This window comes from Microtus oregoni, unplaced genomic scaffold (genome assembly GCF_018167655.1).
Source record: "Microtus oregoni isolate MIOR12 unplaced genomic scaffold, Mior012 000012F_ref0000307, whole genome shotgun sequence".
Classification (NCBI taxonomy): domain Eukaryota; kingdom Metazoa; phylum Chordata; class Mammalia; order Rodentia; family Cricetidae; genus Microtus; species Microtus oregoni.
The window spans coordinates 18,064,981-18,089,518 of NW_024543071.1; the positions used below are offsets into that span (position 1 = coordinate 18,064,981).

Genomic DNA, 24,538 nt, shown 5'->3' on the forward strand with positions numbered 1-24,538 from the left:
TGAGATCTCAGGAGTCCTCATTGTCCGCTATGTTCAGCGAGTCCAGTTTTATCCCAGGCTTTTTCAGACCCAGGCCAGCTGGCCTTGGTGAGTTCCCAATAGAACATCCCCATTGTCTCAGTGTGTGGGTGTACCCCTCGTGGTCCCGAGTTCCTTGCTCGTGCTCTCTCTCCTTCTGCTCCTGATTTGGACCTTGAGATTTCTGTCTGGTGCTCCAATGTGGGTCTCTGTCTCTGTCTCCTTTCATCGTCTGATGGAAGGTTAATATTCAGGAGGATGCCTATATGTTTTTCTTTGGGTTCTACTTCTTATTTAGCTTCTCTAGGATCACAAATTATAGGCTCAATGTCCTTTATTTATGGCTAGAAACCAAATATGAGTGAGTACATCCCATGTTCCTCTTTTTGGGTCTGGCTTACCTCACTCAGGATAGTGTTTTCTATTTCTATCCATTTGCATGCAAAATTCAAGAAGTCCTTGTTTTTTACTGCTGAGTAGTACTCTAATATGTATATATTCCATACTTTCTTCATCCATTCTTCCATTGAAGGGCATCTAGGCTGTTTCCAGGTTCTGGCTATTACAAACAATGCTGCTATGAACATAGTAGAGCATATACTTTTGTATGTTTCTCTAGGGTATATTCCCAATAGTGGTATTGCTGGGTCCAGGGGTAGGTTGATCCCAAATTTCCTGAGAAACCGCCACACTGCTTTCCAAAGTGGTTGCACAAGTTTGCATTCCCACCAGCAATGGATGAGTGTACCCCTTTCTCCACAACCTCTCCAGCAAAGGCTATCATTAGTGTTTTTTATTTTAGCCATTCTGACAGGTGTAAGATGATATCTTAAAGTTGTTTTGATTTGCATTTCCCTGATCGCTAAGGAAGTTGAGCATGACCTTAAGTGTCTTTTGGCCATTTGAACTTCTTCTGTTGAGAATTTTCTGTTCAGTTCAGTGTCCCATTTTATAATTGGGTTGATTAGCCTTTTACGGTCTAGTTTCTTGAGTTCTTTATATATTTTGGAGATCAGACCTTTGTCAGTTGCGGGGTTGGTGAAGATCTTCTCCCAGTCAGTGGGTTGCCTTTCTGTCTTAGTGACAGTGTCCTTTGCTTTACAGAAGCTTCTCAGTCTTAGGAGGTCCCATTTATTCAATGAGGCCCTTAATGTTTGTGCTGCTGGGGTTATACGTAGGAAGTGTTCTCCTGTGCCCACGTGTTGTAGAGTACTTCCCACTTTCTCTTCTATCAGGTTCAGTGTGTTCGGACTGATATTGAGGTCTTTAATCCACTTGGACTTGAGTTTTGTGCATGGTGATAGATATGGATCTATTTTCATTCTTTTACATATTGACATCCAGTTTTTGATGGAGGAAGGTCATTGGTTAAATAAAAAGGAACTGCCTTGGCCCATTTTATTGGTTAGAACATAGGTAGGTGGAGTGAACAGAACAGAATGCTGGGAGGAAGAGGAAGTGAGCTCAGACTCGACAGCTCTCCTCTCGGTAGCAGACGCCTCAGAGAGACGCCATGCTCTGCTCTCCCGGGCAGACGCAAGCCGCCAGGTTAGACATGCTGAACCTTTCCCGGTAAGACCGGTGCTCACAGATTATTAGAGATGGGTTGATCGGGATGTGAGAATTAGCCTGTAAGGGCTAGAGCTAAAGGGCCAAGCAGTGTTTAAATGAATAGTTTGTGTGTTGTTATTTCGGAGCATAAGCTAGCCAGGCTGCCGGGGTGCTGGGGATGCAGCCCCGCAGCTCATATTACTACAAGTTTTGCTAGCACAATTTGTTGAAGATGCTTTCTTTTTTCCATTGTATACTTTTAGCTCCTTTATCGAAAATCAGGTGTTCATAGGTTTGTGGGTTAAAGTCAGGGTCTTCTATTCGATTCCATTGGTCGACTTCTCTGTTCTTATGCCAATACCAAGCTGTTTTCAATACTGTAGCTCTGTAATAGAGTTTGAAGTCAGGGATGGTAATGCCTCCAGATGATCCTTTATTGTATAAGATTGTTTTGGCTATCCTGGGATTTTTGTTTTTCCATATAAAGTTGATTTTTGTCTTCTCCAGATCTGTGAAGAATTTTGATGGGATTTTTATGGGGATTGCATTGAATCTATAGATGGCTTTTGGTAGAATTGCCATTTTTACTATGTTGATCCTCCCAATCCAAGAGCAAGGGAGATCCTTCCATTTTCTGGTGTCCTCTTCAATTTCTTTCTTCAAAGACTTAAAGTTCTTGTCAAATAGATCTTTCACTTCCTTGGTCAGAGTTACCCCAAGATATTTTGTGCTATTTGTGGCTAACCTGAAAGGTGATGCTTCTCTGATTTCCCTCTCTGTTTCCTTATCTTTAGTGTATAGGAAGGCAACTGATTTTTTGGAGTTGATCTTGTATCCTGCCACATTACTAAAGGTGTTTATCAGCTGTAGGAGTTCTTTGATAGAGTTTTTGGGGTTGATATCTATCAATCTTGAAGGGAGCCATAGCCTTTCATTTCCTATGGAAGCAAAAGCATAATCTCTTTCCCAGCACAGTACATTTCCTGACTTTTATTTTGAAGCTAAGCCATCCCTAAAGTATCTAGTCTGGTTTAATTCTGTAGTTCTTTTTACAAATCCATGTCTCTCAGCAGCTGCTGTTGACTCATCAGCATTCAAAAAATTCAAAGTCAACAACGCATCATACAGACTCCCTATGTATATCCCATATTTACATGGCTTATCCTTTTTATATTACTTTACACTTTCTTTAAAAACCTTACTATTTTTAAACTATTTTTTTCTATGACTGTCTATACCCATTTTCTTTTTTTTCTTAAACCTACACACATTTTTAAACACACTGTAAACCTGTTAGAGGTTTTTTTCCCATCTGAACCTGCTTTACTAAGTGCCTGCAACTGTGAACTTGCATCGTTCTATGGTGAGTGAGCCAAACTTTAACCTACTAAGTGGTGGTGGTGGCTAGATCCAGCTCTGGTTGCTGGATCTGCCCCATATTCTGATCTGTGAAAGCCAAGCCTAAGTGTGAGGCCCCAGTCTGCAGCTGCATTTTACAGGGAACTGCATTTAACCACCCCAGTTCTAGGAAGTCGAGCCTGCACCATGGCAGGCAATTTTTTTTTTCTTAGCTTGCTGCTTCTACTTGGCATACTGGCTTTTTTTTCAGTACCTATATGGAAATTCCAGCCCCATGCTGTAACACCAAATGTAGAAGACTTTCTTTTAAGCCACCACCAGCTCCCAAATCATGACACAGATATTTAGTATTAGCTATAAATGGTCGGATTTATCTTCCATTTATTTCTTGCTAGCTCTTATAACTTAAATTAACCTGTTTCTTCCTCTACATTTTGCCTCAGGGCTTTTTGCCATTTTTGTCTTTCTGGATGTCCTACTGTTCTGCTTTTTGTGTCTGGCTGGCTGGAAGACTACCTGGCTTCTGGTCCTCTCTTTCTCCCTCATTCTCTTCTCTCTTTCGTCTCCTCTTGTTCTCTCTGCCTACCACCCTGCCTATCTCTCTTCTGCCTAGCTATTGGCTGTTTGGCTTTTTATTAAACCAATCATGTGCCTTAAGCAGGTAAAGTGAAGCAACAGCACATCATTATATAGTTAAACAAATACAGGACAAATGTAATACATGCTAACATCATTAACAAAGGCAGCATAAGCAAATGCTTTTCATAGTTACATTGCCCAACACATAGATTCATTGATTCTTTTTATTGTTTGTTTCTATTTTATTAATTTATGCTTTGATTTTTATTATATCTTTGATCTACTGGGTTTGATTTTGGTTCTTGTTTTTCCAGATTTTTGAGTTGCATCATTAAGTCATTTATTTATGCTCTTTCTGGTTTTTTAAATGTAAGTACTTAGACCTATAAATTTATCTTATAGAACTGCTTTTAATGTGTCCCAGGAGTTTTATTATGTTAGGATTTTGGTTTCTTTTTTATTTCTTCTTTGACTCATCATTCATTAGTTGAGCTGTTTATTCCCGTAAGTTGATATACATGCTAGAATAGTTTTTTGCTGTATATTTTGTTTTATTGCATAATGGTCAGATATGATACAAGAAATTATTTTGATTTTATGTATTTATTAAGCTTGGTTTTGTGTCCAGCATTAGATTTGTTTTAGAAAAATTTCCATGTGCTTCTGAGCATAATGAGTATTTGTATTCTTTTGTGTTTAGTAAATATCTGTTAGGTGCATTTGATGTAAGTTATCATACAATAATGAGATTTCTGCCTATCTTTTGCCTAGATTACCTATCTATTGAAGAAAGTAGGGCATTGAATTCACTTACTATTATAGTGTTTGTGTTAGTCTATGTCTTTAATTCCATTAATATGCTTTTATGTCATTGGGTTGCCAGATTTCGATGCATATATGGTTAGTATTGTAAAAATTTCTTGATTACTTGCTTCCTTGATTAGAACAACATACTCTTTCTTATCTCCTATGATTTGTTTTAGTTTGAAAACCATTTTGATGATTTTAGGATTGCAATGCCTACTTGTTTCCTAATCTAAATTGTTTGGAATATTTTTTTCCATCTTTCTCTAAAGGTGGTGCCTATCTTTAAAGATAAGATAGGTTTCTAACAAACAGCACAAAGATAGTTTTTGTTTCTTAATCCATTCATGTAGCTTTTGTTGCTATTGTTGTTGTTTTGTTGATATTTAAAGTTATTATTGAAGGTATGTGTTGACTGCATTCAGTTTTTTGGTTCTTGCTGTTTGTGGTTTTAGTCATGCTTTGTATTTCATTAATTATAGTTTCATTTATTTTCTGATTGTGTAAGACACCATCACATCTTGCCAATTGTATCTTTAAAAAAGGTTCCGATTACAAACATTTTGAACAATTTCTAGCACTACAATCAAAATTCAAATAATTTTAATTCCTCATCTATCTAAAGCAATCAATTGCTACCTGGTCCATTGCTTCCCCTTCAGTGATCACCTGGGATGATCTTGTTATTACTTCCTCAAAGTCATTCACTGTCCTTTAATCCAATTAAAAATTAAGCTAAACTAATGCCCTTAAAATGGCCAAAGGAGCCCCACACTAGCTGATTGTCTGAACTCCTCTGTTGCCCTCTCCCACCCTTACCCAGCTCTGCTTCTGCCTCCTTCCTGTTCCTAGAAACCTCCATTATTGCCACCCCTAAATCCTTGAGTGTACTTTTCCCTTTGCCAAAAAAACTTTTCTCCCTAAATCTATAGGAACTTGGGTATCTTTCTTACATACACCCTCTACCTCCTTTGAGAATAAATTCTTCATTGGCCTGGACTCAAAATTAGGCTAGATGGACTGGCCAGAAACCCCCAGGTACCATGCTGTTTCCACTGCCCCGGTGATCACAAACTTGAACACCACTCCTGCCATTTTTATGTGGGTTTGGAGAATCAAATTCAGGTCTTCATTTCTGCAGGGTAAGCTCTTTACTAACTAAGCCATACGCCTAGCCCCAGTGTAATGCCTTTGTCCTCCTTTATATCTTTTTGCATTGTATTTATCCCAATGTGAAACAACTTACTATTTTAAATCTTTCCAGGACTTTGTTTCTGTAGCTTTACAGGAACAAAGAAATTCTTCTATTCAATGCTTAAGTTCCCAGTACCTTAAGTACTTGGTACATAGTAGATCACTATAATGATCGAATGGGAGAATAGGAGAACTAAAGGAATACTGGTAAATCTAGAGGCCTAGTCAGGCTTGTTTCCAGTATGCTCAGACACATTTCATTGTTCTTGGAGTGCATAGCCTTCACACTATCTTGTGATTGTTTATCATTGGTAACTTATATTGTCTCACTTCCTCCTCAAATGTTAATTAACTTTATCTCAGAACTCCAGTTGTTATATCATAGTCTATTTTAATCCCAGCAAGATTTTCTTATTTTTTTTTCTTCTTTCAAGATTCATCTTTCAGGCTGTGTGATCTCCCTAGGCAGATTTAGGACTAACAAAAGCAAGAAAGGGGAAATGAGGTCACAAAGACGTGGAGGTAGAAGGGAAACTTCTCACCACAGACTCTTTTTTTTCCCTTTTGATTTCTGAGCAATGTGAATCTATTAGCTATTTGCAAACTAAAACTAAATAAACTCAAAGTAGTCCTAGGCAATTCTGATAAAATGCAGATTTGGAAATCACTGAACTGTGCTTTTCTCTTCTAGACCAAAATCCTTGGAGACTTCTTTAGTCCAGGTTTCATTATGCTGCCATAACATCCTTCCTTTTTGCTTCCTTTGGAGGATATAATCATTGCCCATTACCTTCACTGCTTCAGCTACATTTCATCTTATGCTGTTGATGCTTGTTCTAGTACATAGTGTTCTGTGCCAGACAGACTCACAAATCAGGCAGAAAAGCTGTGTCTGTGAGAGGAGGGACCAAGGAATGTTAATCATTTTAAATTCAAGGTAGAGGTCTTGAAATGAGCTTCAGACTCTAGTGCCAGTCCTTCTTACTCTTAGCTTGCATTTCGGCTTCTCCTCTGGAAGAGATCTGAAGAACAGATCTTCATTCGGGAAGGTTCTAAGAATCAGTGAAACCACAAACAAAAAGGTGCTTATCAAGCACAGTGGGTTCTGTATGGACAGAAGATAGGGTGTTTGGTTGTGAAAATTATTTCAAGTGTCTGATGTCACAACCCTATAGTAGCGCTGTCTTGGGGTTTTTGGTTACATTATCATTCATTATAAGCACAAAGTGCCAAAATCGTCAGGCTGGAACCTCATCCATAGTACACAGGCTCCTCATGAGGAAGCTGAAGTGCCGAGACACATCCATTGCCAACCATTGCCTCTGTTTCAGTGGGCTCCCTTTGCCAGCGGCACTCCTGTGACCAGGAGAGACTGTGGTACCCAACAACATCTGCTCTTTAGTGGTAGTGGGCTAGATTTAGAGGTAGAACTTGGTTCTTTTTTTCCAGAAGTATTGGAAGGAAGCTTAGTGATGACTTTTATGACAAACCAATAATTTTATCTCAGGCTCTGCATACCTATGGATGAGAAGACCGTTGAAGTCATATAGTCCCTTTGGTTCTAAGGTAGAAATACCACAACTAGAAAAAGAAACTCAGGCATCACCTTAGTACCTTTATATACTTTAAAAAGCTTTAATACTGTCCTTAAACTTAGAGAATAAATTTGCGGTGAAAAAAACTGCCAAGAACCCCTCCACGATCAACCCCCTTACTCACAAGCCATGACTATTTTTCTGCCCACTGAAATACAATTTGGTTGCCTCACCAGAGCATGGTCTGTCTTCATTCAGACAGTTACACACAACTTGCCCTGGGAACTGAGAAGAAATCCATAGCAGGTAATGCAGTTTAGTTTCCGTTGTGATACAGCCGTATTTTAAATGAATGAAGACTGATTTTCCTGCTTGTAGCCTCATAAACTCGGGCAAGTTTTGTCCCATGTAGTCTCCCAGAAAAGAGGATGCTGCAACCTGCTGTCCACCAACTTCTCCACCTTTGTCCGCGGGCTTGTGTTCTTGAATGATTTCTGGTTGTGTTAGCCAGGATATTTCTCCTTATTTTCCTTATTTTTTAAAAGTTATTGTGTGTACATTTTCTCAGGGAGGAATCATTGTTCACTCTTTCTGATGACAAAGGAAGATAAGATTTCCTGTTATAGTAACCTTAATAAAAAAATGGAATCAGAATTAGATATTAGTTCTTATTATACACCATTTATGGTTTTAAGCATCAGTTTTATTTTTGTTTTGCTTATGTTATTTTATGTGAAACAAATCATTTAAATATAAAAGAGAAGTGCACTTGTTTCCCAGATTGGCTTCACTGTTTTCCCAGACATATAACTGAATAATCTCAGACAGATTGCATACATTTAATGTTTTTACTATGTACATGTGAATCTCTAAACCATATATAGTATTGCTTACATGTTTGAAAAGTTATACAAATCACGTAGCTTTAATTTATATAAAACTACATGAATATGGAGATCTTACATATATGTAATTTTCATTTTCATTTAACTTTGGTTTTTTATATTATGTTTTAATTTTTAAGTTGGCATGCAATGTAGTTCGTTTCATTGTGGCATTTTCATAATGCTTGGTTCCTGTTGGCTCCAAATCTCTCTCCAGCGTTCTGTCTGAATGCCTTTCTATTGGTTCCTTTCTGTCCTGAGTCCCAACTTTCAGATCACTTGTATTCCACTTATATTCCCCTCTAGCAAGATCTCCTTTTTCTCTTTTCATGGTTGTCTCTCTACTTACATGACATTTACTCACTTACACACACACACACACACTCACACACACACACACACACACACACACACACAAGCACAATACATACATACAAATTAAAATCTAGGAATCCTGTAAGAGGAAAAGCATGCAGTATTTGTCTCTATGAGTTTGTTTTATTTTGCTTACTGGTAAATATCATGATTTCATTTTTCTTTATAACTCAGTAAAGTTCTACTGTGCTATATACCACATTTTCTTGATCCATTCATCCCGGGAGTCTGACTCTATTTCTTGGCTATTATAAATAGTGCAGTAGTAAACATGAGTATGCAAGCATCTCTATAACAAGACTTAGGGTGTTTCCACTATATACCTAGGAGTAGTAAAACTGGGCCGTGTGTTTTCTCTAATACTAATTTTTGGAAGAATCTCCAAAATGATTTCAATGATGACTGTACCCAGTTACATGTCTAAGCAACAAATAAGGATTCTTCTTTCTCTACATCCTCCCTAGCACTTTTTGTCCTTTGTCTTCTTGATGTTAGCCATTCCTATTGGGTAAGATAGACTATCAAAGTAGTTTTAATTGGCATTTATTATTGGCTAGGAAGATATTAAACACTTTTTTAAAAATGTATTTGTCTTTTGTGTTTCTTGATTCAAGAGCTTCCACAGAGTTCATCAGTCCTTTATTGATTGGAAGGGGTTCTTCAGGGGAAAGATATTATTTCATTTTTGTAGTTACTGTTTATTTATTGTGTGTGTGTGCGTGTGTGTGCGTGTGTGCGTGCGCGCGCGCGCGCGCGCGCGCGCAAATGTGTGGAGCCAGAAATTGCTGCAGTGTTCTCCTCTATCCCTCTCCACCTTTTCTTTTGAGACAAGATTTCTCCCTGATCCTGAAGCTCCCCAGATTAACAAGACTAGTTGGCAGCACACTTCAGAGATCTTCTTGTTCCTGCCTCCACAGGCATGCACCACTACACTCAGTTTTGTCGTGGGTGCTCAGGACCCAAAAGCAGGCCCTCACAGGCTTGTGTGGCAGCTGCTTTACCAGTTGTTCCTATCTCGGCCTCACATAGTTCTTTGTATTCAACCATTAAACCCTTCTGAGGAACAGCAAGGAAAGCTTTCTCCCATCCTATAGGCTGCCCCTTCACACTGGTGATTATTTCCTCTGTTATGAAGAATCTTTTTACTTTTATGTAATCTGACTAGTTAGTTCTTAGAGTTGCTTCCTTTCCTGAAAGTTCTTGTATCTGCCTACATCTTAAAATATTTTCTTTATGCTTTTCTAGCTATTTCAACACCTTTTACTAAAGTTCTTGATCCATTTTAAGTTGATTTTTTCCCAGAGTTAGAGATAGGTTTTTAATCTTATTCTTCAGCAAGCGAATCTCTAGTTTCCCCAACACTATTTGTTGAGGAGGCCGTCTTTTCTCTAATGTATGTTTTCGCATCTTTATCAAAATTTAGATGTCTACAGCTATATAAGTTTACTTCTGGGTCTTCTGTCTGCTATTTCATTGGTTTGTATGTCTGTTTGTGCACCAGTTCCATGTACTCTGTCACTGTGGTTCTATAGTATAATTTGAGGTCAGATAACTCTGATATCTAGCATTATTACTTTTGCTTAGAATTACTTTACCTTTTTAAGATATTGTGGATTTCTGTATGATTTTTTTTAATTTTTTCAGTGTGAAGAATGTCATTAGAATTTTAATGGGGATTTATTAGTTCTGTTGTTATATTTTTCAAAATATTAATTATTCCAATACATGAACATGAAAATTCTATCCATATTCTAGTATCTAAGTTTCCATGGTAGAGGCTGTCACCTCCAGCCAGAAATCAGTTATTACACCTATAACAGCTATGCCACTATTTTGCCAGTGAGCAAACCTTGGTAGGTAGGTTGGTATAGCAGCATGCAGGGGCCAACACATGGTAGTGATCATATTTCATTGCATACATATATGAAATTCTCAAGAATAAAGAGACCTTTTAAAAATACTGCATGTCGATGGTATGTTCTGGCATCTTAGGCCCTGCCATTCCTCCTACTGATACTCCACTGTTAGGTTTACCAGTAAGTTACTGGTTCTAACTACTAGCCTTTTCTAGAATTGGTTTCCTTGACTTGTAGGAGTTATTGAGCGTTGCTAGGCTTATCTAAAGGGTGCTATCAAGAAGTTTTTCTGTATATACATTTTTAGTAAATTGCCTAAAGAGCAGAAGAATGGGAACTAGAGGAAATGAGGAAAGGGGAAGAATAGAGACAGAAAGAAAATAGATCTTCAAGTTTCTGGTGGCTTGTCGTCATTTATTTTGTCATTCTATATAAATATTTACTTTTGAGCCTAATTTTATATTCTGCACATTTGATCTCATTGCAAGGATGACCCCACAATCAGTTTTCAGACATAAAACACCTGGATGCCTTCCTGCCCTCAAGCTCAGTACCATTGCCTGCTATAACTGCAAATCCCTGGAACCGGCTTCTTCAGAGCCCAGTTCCCTAGCTAGACTATGTAGGACTTTCCCACCCGTTCCTTTTCCAGCTTCCTGCATACTCTCCGCAGCACTGCTGGGATCAAGGTCCAGCTGTTTGAGCCCCTGCCAAGACACAGTGTCTCTCCACTACACTTTCAGCTCAGGATCCAGAATCTGCAAGGAGTTAACTGAGAGGGACAGATTAGGAATGGGGTGCTTAGCCCTGAGACCCTTCACCCTCGGATCTATGTCTTTGGCTCACAGTGAATTGAATCATGCAGTCACTCATTATTTTGTTGAGTATATTTTTGAGTGTTTATTGTATGCTAGTGGGATGTCCTTAATCCTAGCCTTGTGCAAATAAAGCAAATACTAATTTGCTTTATTTTCTTTTCATAGTACAAACTTAAATCCCTTAATTGTAATATTTTACTCTGTTGAATAATTTATGCATAGAATTATTCAAACAAGTTTAAGAAAGCTCACAAAGCATTCTATTGCCTAGAGTCTTTCTCTGTAGCAGTATTCTCTTCTTTCAAGCTTTCCTGCCCTAAGTAGTTTTAGACACAAGATAGGAAGTTTGACACACTGCAAAGAAGATAAGACATGGTGCTGCCTCAAAATCAAACCCTATGGCAAATGCAAAGGCAAATGCCTCTGCAGGAGCCCAGAGTGAGGCCCTGGGGAGGAGGGGCAAGCACACTTACACAGCTCTATAGGGTCTCCAGTCAGCCTTCTCCACTGTTTGGCTTCCAGGGGTCAAACTAGATTTCACAGGTCAACAGGGTTGTTCTAATGATTTTTTTAAGCCTCTCCCCATGTGGAGGGAAAGGGTCCAGTTTTATGGAATTACCTGCCCAGTCAGCAGGCTGGGTGTTAAAATTCTGAGTAGACTACCCCTCCTCCTTGAAAGCAGCAAGCAGCAAATAAAAAAAAAAAAAGGTCCGGAAATTCTTGAGCATTGGGAAGTCAGCCCTAATGCAATTACGTGAAATAAAAGAAGGGGTCAGATAATAAGGGGCAAAGGTTTTTCCTCTTAAAGTAAAGGGACAGGTAAACAAAACCAGCTGCCCCTGGAGCCAACAAACTCTCTTCATTAAACATTTTAAGAAGCTAATAGGCATAAGTGGCTAATTGTAGCACAGCCCTAAAACTGAATCTTGAGGATGGGGAAAGAGGTAGGCGGACAGACACTGAAGCTGCAGCTGGATGGCAGGGTATCTCTCCATGCATGGTCAGGCTAGAGGGAAAACCAAAGCAGGATGTTTTGAACAATATCTCTGTGAGATGACTTAAATGTCTTAGATAGGGCAAGTTTAAATTTATATGCTAGTTCAATAGGATCTAGAATAGATTTTACTTGGTACATTATAGGAAATTTCATGTGCACTAACTATGAGAAACTCTGGGAGGATATTTATCAAAATGTGAACAATGGTTCATAGTGTTGGTCTCTTAAGTGACTCCTCATTTTATACTCCTATTTTGTGTGTGCTTATTTTTTTAATTTGCATTTATTTCTCTTATAAATAAAAAGACAATGCTTTTAAAGATATATATAAAGATATATAGTAAATAAAATCTTAGCTTTTATTTAAATAGAAAATTAGTGAATAAATTCATAAGAAGATCCATTTGCTTTGAATATCCAGCCATTCTTGCCATGATTGGTGTGACCTGCTAGTCTAGAGACAAGAATGACAAGAGCTGCCATCAAGCAAGACAAACTACTCTGATGGTGCCTGAATGTTTCAACTGTTGCAATAGTTATGAAAAGGTTATTTCAGCACAGTCTTCCTGGCTGCACCCATCAATTGAGTGACTCATTTCTTTGTGTGACTTAGAGAATTTGGGGTTTATAAAAGCGTTACTGTAGGGGATTCTAAAATCACCCTGCTGGGATTTATACAGAAGTTTCTAGAGTTTCTCTAATTGAAGAGTTTCTCTCCCACCACCAGTTGCTCTCTTCTTGACATATCTGTCTTCAGAATCCTCTGCTGCCATCGCTAAATTCAGTAACTCTGTGGAGACTGATGGGTAGCTAGGAATCATCATGATCTTCTGAGGGCAAAAGACAGAAAGGAAGAGAGTTGCCTCCAAATCACTGAAAAATTATCACAATCTAGACTGGTTTCCTTTTACCCAGTCTTTCTTAGAAATCAATATCTTTGGAGCTGGGGCTGTAGCTTAGTGAGTAATAAATAAACGATCCTCATCATCATGATTCGGTAACCTATTGGTGAGCACGACTGCTTTGCTTCCTTCATACCCACATCTGTGTCTATACTATGTCTATATATTGTCTATAACTATGACGCAATAGAGAAATGTTGCTGGTACCCAAGTGCCTTCAATTGGCTGAGACAGGAGGCTCTTTGTTGAGTTGAGGCCAACTTATGATACACAGTGAATTATTCTAGACTAGACTTGATTAAAACGAGATCCTGTCTAAAATTAGAAAATAAAGTATAATAAAAGAGGCTGTAGGGTTATTCAGTTCATGCTCTGTTATTGATTTCCGTTCCCTCTCTTGGTCCCAAATTTTAGTGACCAAAGTTCCTGTTTCAATAGCTTAAGACAAAAGTGAATTTAAGTTGCAAATGAAAATTGCTGAAATTCTCAGTCTAATATGAGGAGTCCTTTGACATCCAAATATAAATTAGACTCAGACTGAGGTTGTTAGAAAGGTACTGTTTTGCTTAGAGTAGTAAAAGGGTTTGGTTCCTTCCTTGGGTCAAAGGTACAGGCAATGCCCAGGGCCATATTTGAGAAGTACTTTAAAGGGTCTTTGACATCTCTGTGACCTTCCTTTATTTGTTTAGCAACCTCATCTTTCGCCATAGTTTTACTCATGACTTTTAAGCTGAAGAAGAGACCACGTCAACATTGCCCATCTCAATTTTCTGCTATCTCTAACTGCTCCATATATCCTCCTTAACATCTCTGTGTGTTTAATATCTCAAACTGCATCTTTCATCTCTCTTGACAAGCTGTGAGCCAATCTAATACCCAGATATCCTCAGCATAATCTTCTCCAAGGCATCCTCTCTCTCTTTAGCTCTTCACTCCATGCCTTGGTTTGTCGCCCCATAAGGAAGTACTGTGTGCTTTCATCGCAGCCCGTCACTTGCATTCCTTCTTGGTCCTCCCTTGTTTGGAGCCACATAGCTTCTTGCCCACACTGTCAAGGTAACTTTGTCTACTAGTTTCTCTGCCTGTAGCTCTTCCCACACCAGTTCAAATTCAATTTTCAGGAGTAGCCATCGAACAACTGAGAATAATTGGATCCAGCTTCTTAGGTTAAAAATGAGGTCAATAATGGGCTCAAAAAGGCTTAGGTTAAAGTTTCTACTCCTATGCCAAATGAAGGAGGAAAGTGCTGTTTCTGGTCCAGACACAGAGAATATCGGTCACTGAGCAAACAGTAATATGGAGCATGTGTCTCCCTCTCCCACCTGCAAGGAGTCCAGAGTTTGCCTTTACTGATACTTATTTTCCTCCTTCAAACCTAGTAGTGGACAAGTGTGTTCGTCTCTCAAAAGAGACTTCCCTTAACCCCAGCCCACAGCCTTCCAGTCAAATCTCTGCTACCTTGAACCATGAGGTAACCTGACAAAGTCTATTTGGCTATTGAATACCTTCGATATGCTAGGCTCTGGGTCAAGTATTTTTCCTTATTTGTTCACCATAGCAACCCTGTAAAAATAATAGAGGCGTAAGTTTTTAATTTTTGTTGCATTTTCATTTATTTCATGTGAGCGTGTGAGAGAGAGACACACACGTGGGGGTGGGGAGTAGGGTAATGAGAGGGAGAGCTCATACATGTGGAAGTCAGAGGTAGGCCTCACGAAGCAAACTGAGATCATCAGGCTTCTGTGGCAAGCTTCTTTTCCCACTGAGCCATCTTGCTGGCTCCAGGCTTTAATTTTTTAACTCATTTTATAAAAAGAGAAACCCAGATACATGTGTATGAAAATGTTAGAAATAAATCCATCACTTTTTATGCCAACTTGGAAAAATGTGGCAGGATGAAATATCATGTGGGTAGTAAGTGGCGAGGCATATTGAGCCAGGGTTTTTAACTCTAAGTTCTACGTAACTTGTACAAAGGAATAAAAGAAAAGAAGAAAATAATGAAGAGACCATAGATCAGATGGGTTAGTCTAAATATTTGTGGAGAACTGAAAAATGACGTCTGGCATCTTTATCTCAATAACTATTAAACTGTATGTGTTGTCAGCAAATTATAAACACCAATTGTTCTCATAGTTACTGGGAAATAAATGTAGAGAAAAGGAGAAACTACAATATGCTTGCTTGACTATGATGAGAACAATTAGAGCATTCTGTTTGTCATAGGACTTGTCAGCATGGAAGTGGTCATTTCTTCAGCTGTGTATTAGAACAGCAGTGCACAGCTTGCTTGGCTTTAATTTTAATGATCCCATTCCTGTATGCCCATTTTTCATGTAATGCATGATCAAGCTCAACTTGTTTAAAAAATAAAGATGGTAATAATGAAATACTAGCGAGAAAAGGTTATGAAATGTTAAGGCAGTGGCCAGAACTGAAACTGTGTTATACATAACAAATGTTTGTTGAACTTGAGTTTGAATGAGAGATGATGTAAAATATCATATTATTGTTTTATTCCATTATGTAAGTAACCACACACAAAATATAAGTACAAATTCTCTGACAGCATTTCTACTTTTGAGATTCTGTGTTCATACATAATTTTACCAACCAGTCTCCTATGTCTGAACTTGGAAAGGTTAGAAAACAAGAAAAGCTTTGAGTGCCTACTACGTGCCTGTTGTATGCCTTCTGTGTGCCAGGCATCTTAGGTTCATAATCTACTTGATTTGAAATTAACCCCAAGGAGCAGATATGCCACCCCTCTTTAATTCATAAGGAAACTACCAAACATGGAGGCACACATCTGAAATTCTGGAACTTAGTAGGCTAAAACAGGAGGAATGTCATAGTTCAAGGCTAGCCTGAGCTGTGTAGTCGGTTCTAGGCCGGCCTAAACCATAAAGTGAGCCCTTATCTCAAAAACAAACATGCAAACAAAAACTAGATAGATAATAGATAAGTAGGTAGGTAGGCAACTGGGTGGGTAGGTAAGTAGGTAGGTATGCAGGTAGGTAGGTAGGTAGATAGATAGATAGATAGATAGATAGATAATAAATAGGCAGACAGATAGGAAGATAGATAGATAGATAGATAGATAGATAGATAGATAGACAGCTAGATAAAAATTTTAGTTTAAATATGCTAAAACTGAGGTCTGTAGAAATAAGGGATCTGAACTCAAATGTCTCTGGGGTTTTTGTTTGTTTGTTTGTTTGTTTTTAACATGTCATTTAAACATCGGGTTCTTTGGAATATCTTACAGTGGTGAGAGGGGTCAACAGGAGACTGAGTAAGACCTGTCTCCTTCCCTTCCCTCAGCCAGAGCTCCTGTTTACAGTATCAGGTTTTTAAGCCTGCTCATCCCATGAATCATGTGCTGTAATGGGGATTCACATTAAGAAGGGCTTTCATGGAGGTCTGTGTGCACTTGTGGGTAGATATTTTATTTCAAATGAAAGAAAATCTATCATATTTAGTTATCAACCAATGAGACTTTAGTGGATTAGCTAGGCAAATGGGAATCATAAGCGCTTAAATTTTCATTTAGTCCAAGTTTTACCAAGATAGTAGTAAGGCAGGGTTCTAGGTAATGAAGGTCACATAACCCAGACCTCGTGTCTGCTTAGTTTTCAGAATAAGTGGTTCAGAAAAGAGGCCCACATAAGGTGGGATGGGCCTGTTTGGTCAAATGTTCACAACAGTGTCAATGCAGCGTGATGATTCCCTTAAGCTCCTAATGAAAACCAGACTGAAAGTAAAACAAATGAGCAGCAGCCCTGTTATTTCAGGGGAGAGCTTTGGGGCTGGTGTGTGGATTTCTTAGCATTTGTTTGTCCATTTTCTCACTCATTCATTCATATAAGGTCATTGAGACTTACTGCACTGCATCAGAATTTTGATCTGTTGTTTATTTTCTTATTTAAAAGTAGAAACCTAACAAATGTTTGGGTGTTCCTTTGAAACTCTCCCATGCCTTTATTGCTTTAAGGTAAAGATAGAGACAGCCATGAGATTGAAGGCTAAGTCCCTTTCCCAAGAGAAAAAGTAACTTTTCCCCAATTACCCAATTTGGATTATGAAATATCTGTCCATTCCCAGAGAGCAAGAAATGGGTGCTTACCTGAGCAAGGCTGAAAAAAGTCATGGTAACTGGCAAATGGGATTGGAAACAGAAAAAATTAAAAGTATATTATTTGCTTGAAAAGTACCAAATCAAAACCTATCTGGATATGAAAGCTCAGGTACAATCCTAGGCTGTGTCCTCAGGAGTCAGAGACTTCTGCGAAGGGAAGTTTATTTCTAGTCCCCACGTCAGGATTTTATCTGACTCTTATTTTATTTTTATTCCAGTTGCTACATTGATGGCCGGGTGGTCAAGGTGATGGACTTCCTGAAAACTCGTCTCTTAGACACACTCTCTGACCAGATTAGGAAAATTCAGAAAGTGAGTAAAATTATCTGTGGGCTGATGTATTTGGAAGAATGACAAGGAAAAGGTCATAGGGTTTCAGCTGGAATTTAGTGCTGTGGGAACCAGGGTAGGAAAAGATTCCAGATGGATGTAACCACGTCCCCCTTTTTCAGTGATGCTTGTGGGTCATTATTATTTTCCTCAGTTAGAAGAGTTTATATTTGTCACACCAAGATCTAGAGCTGTTCTAACGAATGATTTCATGGGTAAGGATCTGGTACACACACATAGAGAATAGTACAGAAATGTCTCAAAAACCAGGCAAAGAACTACACAACCAAAGCATGCCATCATATCAAAGAGCTACTTGCACTCCCAGACTTCCTGTGCCACTGCTGAAAATAACTGAGATAGAGAATCAACCAAGGTATCTGTCAGTGGACAAATGGATAAAGAAATAGTGTAAGGTTTCTTATGCAATGAAGAATGAAATTCTGTCATTTCCAGCAAAGTAGATGGAACTGGAGAAAGACAAATACGGCATGTTCCCTTCCCTGTGGAAAAGGTAAAACAATTCACTCAAACTAGAAGATGGCAGAAGCTAGAAGAGAAGAGAGGGGAGCGAATAGAGAAGTGGGATAAAATCATAACACAGTGAGTGATGGGAAATGCATTCATATCTTGGATGCGGGAAAATTGTCTGTAATCTGTCAGTCATGTTTTAAATAAACACTGATTGACCAGGCAGGAAGTATAGGCAGAAAAACCAGACAGAAAGTAAAAATAATACAATGAAAACAGGAGAATTCAGGGAAGGAGAAAGTTGATTCCTCCCACTCCTGCCCAGATCACCGAAGCAGCAGGATATGATCTGCTTCACTAAAAAAGGTACTGAGCCACATGGCTAATATAGATCAGAATAATGGGTTAATATAGCTACAAGAGCTAATAAGTAGCTTGACCTAATGGGCCAATCAGCTTTATAACTTATAGAGATCTCTGTGTGATTTTTCTTTGGGGTTTGCCAGCTGTGGGGTACCGGGCAGGACACAAAACCCCAACAAGCAGGCCCCGATCATGTTACAATATCTCCAGCACAGCAAGGTACCTAGTCACGGTGACATAGCTTATCAATGCCTGAAAGGAAGCTCAGAGGCTCTGAATGTAAAGAAATAACGAAGAGGTGAAGATCCTCATTATAAAAACTGAAATAGTGCACAGTATCCTATGAATATGTGCAGTTGTTATAAATTAATTAAAACAAAAAGTAAAATTCAAAGAATACAAATGCCACATGGGAATCATATTAAAGGTTCGTTAAAACAAACAACAAAAATATAGACATTTTCTTCATCCATCCAACTTTGTCATACATTTAAAATTAAATGGAACTCTTTATTTTTATTTAAAGGGCTTCTTCAATGGCAAGTTTGCTTGTTTCTTTTCCCGGGGATTCACTTGGGGCTAGTTTAAGGAGATAATCATTGCTCATGCTCATTGAAGTCTTGGTTTTGACAGCTAATGATTCCGATCCATATTTACATCATTCTTAGTATCCTAGAATCAGCTTTGTAGGAGTTGACTTTTGTAAAAAGGAAGAGGAAACTAAATCATATTAAGCAATTGCATGTAGTCCTTTCCAGCCAGACCCCTTTAGTTAGTGAGCTAATCAAGATAACTAACGCTGCTCATAATAATGTGTCGAGTCTTGTTCCTGAAACTCTGGTTTAGTGTGGCTAACGTAAATCTTAGAGGTCTACCTTGAATAGGCATCTGTCTACTGATTTTCTGTATTACATGTCATAGGGTTACATTTTGAGATATACTAGATTCATTCATTCTAAATAATGAGGATCTGATGTCTACAGTTTCCACTGGACCTCATCAAAATACAATGTCTTCTGCCATCCAGTAAAGTTCCTTTCCAGAAATTTTCACTCAGCTATTCTTTTGAACAGATAAAACATTTCTCAACAAGTAGTTCCTCTGTAAATGCTGGGTGAATGAATAAGTAGACAAATGAATGGTTCATATTTAAAACTATCTCTGAAAGAAAGTTCTATTTGAAGCCGTCACAGAGAACACCATTGAGAACTAAAGTGGAAATCTGAACCTTTTTTTATATTCTCATACTAATGTCATACTCAAATAACATACAACCTCCATTTTCACTTGTTCTTGGGGAGTGTTAGAACAAGAGAACTCTCAAGACTTCTGAGTTTCTGTATCCCAATGTAATCACCATGGGACCAGGGACATTGGCCAGAACCTTTTTCTATAACTGTCTTCTATTAGGCAAGAAGAACTAAATGATCTGAAATATTTCTGCCAGTCTGTTTGACAACAGTTAGTGGAAAGTATTGCTAGCACCAGGCAAAGTGCCAGATACTAGAGATACAAAATAGAATAAGATGTGGCCTCAAGGAATTCAGTTTTAAGTTTTAATATTTGACTACGTTGAAACATGTTGCCTGGTGCTACAGAATATCAACTATTATTGATCATGGTGATGCATGCCTATAACCGAGGCCCTGGGAGGCTGAGGCAAGAGGACCATGAGTTGGAAGCCAGCCTTGGCTAATGAGACCCAGCCTCAAAAGCAAACAAAAATTAACCTACAGAATGTTACAATTTTTTAGACACACTGTGCTAATTTAAGTGTTGCTCTCTGGAAGGAATTTTCTTTTATTCCTTTACTTGTAAGTTAATTCTCCTGCAATATGCTTCAGACAGCCTTCTAAGTGTTTGTATTACAACAATGTGCAAGATAGTCAAGTCTCTTTATTTTGGATTCTTCTAGCTTTGAACCTAATTAAAAGATTGTTGTTACTAATAATATTGTGCCAAGAGAGACGGTTCTAACTGTATTCATGATTTTAAGGGTAGCAGGTGAGTGTAAGTTAAGTCAGAGATGAAGTGATTCTATCTCCACTTCACACTTTACCACTCCATAGCCCTTAACCATCACAGAACTAAAGGAGCAAAAGAGCAAAAGAGCAAAGCTCACTTCCTGGTTCATATAGGGCCCCACGAATTTTAGCTAAAGAACAAAAACCCTATGGAAAATTGAGATTCAAACTTTTTAAAATGTGCCTGATGCCCTTGAAGTGACCTACTTCAGGAAAGAATAGTGGATCCCCTTAGGAGAAAGGACCTATAAGCAGAAGACTCCTGGAAGTAAGGGCTAGCCTTACCAGCAGGATCAGGCATCACCTTTTGGCCATTAGGAACATAACATACCCAGAACAGAGAGATCCGTTCAAATCACAGCCCCTATTCTGGTATTCTATGGCTGTGTAAGCAATCACTTCAAAACAATGGCAAGAACAGCATTTATTATGTGATGGAACAGAGAAGCTGGGATTTGCACAGAGCATAGCAATGTTTCTCTGCCTCCATGGTAGCTGAAACTTTTAGCTGGAAGATTTGATGGATGAGGTGCAAAAAGATTGTCGCATAATATTAATCAGAAATCGTTTTTACTCAGCTGGTGGCAGCTGTCACCTTAGTTGGGACTGAAAGCTAGAATATCTTGGCTTTATTTCTTTACCTAGAAAGTGAAGATGCTAAGAATTTACGTTCCCTCCTTTTTAAGGAAGTTAGGAAGGTCACACACAGCTGGTCTGTTAATTCATATTGAACACTAGTTGCTATTGCTGTTATTTTGTTAATTATTGCATTTATTTTAATAATTTTTCTGACTAGAAATATTCCATACACTCTTTGTTCTCCATTTGTTCTTTGACTTTTTTCTATTTCCTCTGTCTTTGAACCCTGGAGAATTTAATAGGTGATATTTTTGGCACCTGAAAGGCAATGACTCAATTGCTAAAAGCAGCTGTGGTTTCCAAATTTGGACTGCCATTTAGGCAAGAATTCTGTTTTCTCAGCACTTAGTGAATTATCAGGTTAGAAGAAAATCTATATGATACGTTTGGAAACCAGTGAAATGTCTGGACAACCCACACCTTTGGATGAGCACATGTTCCTTTCCATTAGAACAAGAATAATCATCTGTATTGGGAGGTGAGTCAAAGGAAAGATCGAGACTCACAATGCAGAGACAGGTCAAATGGGAAAAGTGAGAGACTTTTAGGACACAATGCAGATGGTATTGTGCGGAAAACTGGGCTAGCTCCAAAACAATGACGTAAGAACCAAGAAGAACCACTTTGGCTTAACTCATTTGGACTCTGTGATTTGTGTCTTCATCTCCTGGAGGAATCAGAGGAGGAAATAGCACTTTTTATATTATTTTCAGCAATTCAATAAGCACAGGAAGGAGTTGGTGAAATCCCAGTCAGGAGGAAAGTATTTCCACCAGTACTGTCCATCTGACTGTAGTCTGATTATCAAATAAACTACAGTGGGGTTCCTCAATATTTGAAAACTTAATTTCTTCCTCCTTCCTTTCTATCCTCCATTCATTTATCAACTATTTGTGCTATTTGTAGTATTTTCCAGACTTCTGAGAATACAGTGATGAGCAAAACTAATGTGGTGCTGGTCCTCAAAGACCGTCTAGTCCAGTGGGGAAGCAACTGATGAAGCATGTTGATAATAAAGTACAATGATGGCTGTAATCGTGTGAGATGGGAACTCATCATGGCATGTCTCCATCTGACAATGTAGAGGAGAAGCCAGGGGAAGTCTTCCAGAGGAGTGTTCTGCAGGTCAGCACCTAAAGGAAAAGGACTCCTCTAGTTGATAGTTCTCCGTAGGGAGCTATTTGGAAGCCACTGATAGATGTGTGGGGATAAGTAGAGGGTTTATGTGGTCCAACCAAGACCATTATCGTTCTTGTTTTTATGCTTCTCTCAATTTTTATTAAGTAGTTAATTTGAGTTTAAAATGCTAAACATTACATGAAGCACAGATCTCTGAAACAGCCACACACACACAGTTCGTGTCCTTCCAGTAAGTTACCGCTACCTGAGAGAGGAAAACATCAGGAGTGCTTTTTCCCTTAGGAAAGAAGGATGTGTGGAATTGCATGCCAGACTGATGACCCTAGCAGATCCATTTGTTCACCAATGGTATCCCCTGGAGGCAGGAGTCAAGGCAAGAGGGAAGCTGTAACTAGAAGAGACAAGGATGTCTTAGAGATTACAGAGCATACCCACATTTGAGGAAAGAGCCCACTGAAGGAAAGAGAAGTATGGGAGTTAAGTTTAACAAGTTAAGTTTAACCCACATCTGAAGCATGGGTTTACTTACAAATTGATTGTGAGAAGGTCTTGATAGACTAGATATATAAGTGGTAATGGATGCTAATAACAGTCTTTAATCATCTACTATGTTATTGTATAAAGATATGGTGTGGGAGGTCCTTCTGTCTATGTGTTGCTTTTATTGGTTAATAAATAAAAAACTGTTTTGGACCTACAGCAGGGCAGAACTTAGGTAGGTGGAGAAGACAGAACTGAATGTAGGGAGAAAGAAGGCAGAGTCAAATGCCACCTTGTAGCCCCACTGGAGATAGACACCGGAACTTTAACTGGTAAGCCACAGCCTCATGATCATACACATATTAATAGAAATGGGTTAAATTAATATGTAAGAGTTAGCCAATAAGAAGCTAGAGCTAATAGGCCAAGCAATAATTTAAATAATATAGTTTCTGTGTGATTATTTTGGGTCTAAGCTAGCTGGGTGGCCAGGAACCAACAAGTAGCCTCCCTTCTCCAAGAAAGGTCAACTCGTTTGAAGTCTAAATAAATACAATGATATTATGCTGCTTCTCATGTATCTTAAATGTAAGGTCATGGAAGTAAGGTAGATAATAAATAATTCTGGTAAATTAATAAACACACAGAGAGAAATTTTTGTTCTCAGTGAAACTTCCAGTTTTTCAGTCTGTCCACTTTTTAATATACCAACAAATTTAGTGTACTTTTGAAGATGACAAAATATAAGCACAATTAAAGGAGTAATAATGATAATGTTATTCTTTAGTGAGAAAACTAGAAAATATAAACATCAATAGGATAAGAATGGTAGTTATCACCATAAAATCAGTGTTTATGAAACCAGTCTTTAATTCATTCTATTATTTAACAATGCTGAATCTTTTCTATACTGTCCCAGTGTGTAGCATTTGGCAGATATTCAATAAATTTTGGAGAGATGGAAACACAAAGGAACTGGGGATGGATGACCAAGATAAAATCAAAGTAGCAAATAAGTAACATTTGCCATTCACATCGAAAGTTTAGTCAACTGCTAACTTCATAGTGTGGTTCTGGAGATAAGTAAATTAATGTAGTGACCCCTGTGAGTTATGTCTATACCCAGGCATGGCAGAACTGTGTCATTTATGTGTTATCTTTGAGTTCCAAATAGCAGTGTAACCTGCTTCTAAATATCAGATATTCTGTTTTAGAAAACACTATTTTATTTCATTTCAGGAATATTATGTGAAATATTAAGCAACCTAGCAAGATGACAGATACCCTGGTTGAACTCCACACTAAGATATTAGTGTTAAATAGAAGATACCGTCTCAAGAGTAGCTATCAATGAAGAGGAACAGAAACCAAGCCAAGAAAGCACAGCAAAGGAAGAGTACACTGAGAACCGCAAATACAAAGTACACCACATTAGTGACTTGGGTGACCCAAATATTATGGTCCTTATATCTTATACAATAGGGACCTCTTTAAGAGAAAGAAAGCAAAGCCACTTTGCAAAGTTAAGAGACATTGGCCTGTGAACACCATAGTGGGTTTTTTCTAGGACACTGACAGCTGCCTCTGAAAGTGAGGATTTAGCCGCTTAAGCTCTGTGATCCCCAAGTAAATGAGCCAGTGTGAGCCACGTGTTCCGTCCATGCAGATGGAAAAGCATGACCTAGGAGAAATTAGTGTTTGCCCTTCACGGGAGGCACTAATGGTATTATAGAAGGAGCTAGCCCAAAAGGCACTGATCAGAAGAGTGCCAAGGTTTCAAGGTTTTCATCCTTGCCATTTTATTAACTTCAATGGCTTTGATTTTTAGACACAGGTATTTATAGACTACACCATTAGCTTAATAATGACTAGAAGCAAATGGGGTAAACTGCAGGCAGGTTTCAGTTGATGATGCTTATGTAAACACTCTGATTTCAAAAGCATTAAATTATGAAAGATAGATTATTATTTTACAAAACATGTTACCTTTTGGTTGCAAATGTCAGTCATGCATTACTAATCTATTGTAACTTGCTCAAGGCTACAGATCTTCCTAAGTAGTAAAAAGAGAGTTCAAACTC

General features: G+C 38.4%; 1 protein-coding gene across 1 annotated transcript in view; it reads left to right on the forward strand.

The window, feature by feature from the left end:
* Hpse2 (heparanase 2 (inactive)) overlaps positions 1 to 24,538 on the forward strand; it is a 255,689-nt gene that overhangs the window by 63,556 nt on the left and 167,595 nt on the right. Inside the window, exon 5 of the mRNA XM_041661299.1 lies at positions 17,229 to 17,322. Coding sequence (XP_041517233.1) covers positions 17,229 to 17,322 — 94 coding nt within the window. The remainder of the gene's footprint in view (positions 1 to 17,228; positions 17,323 to 24,538) is intronic.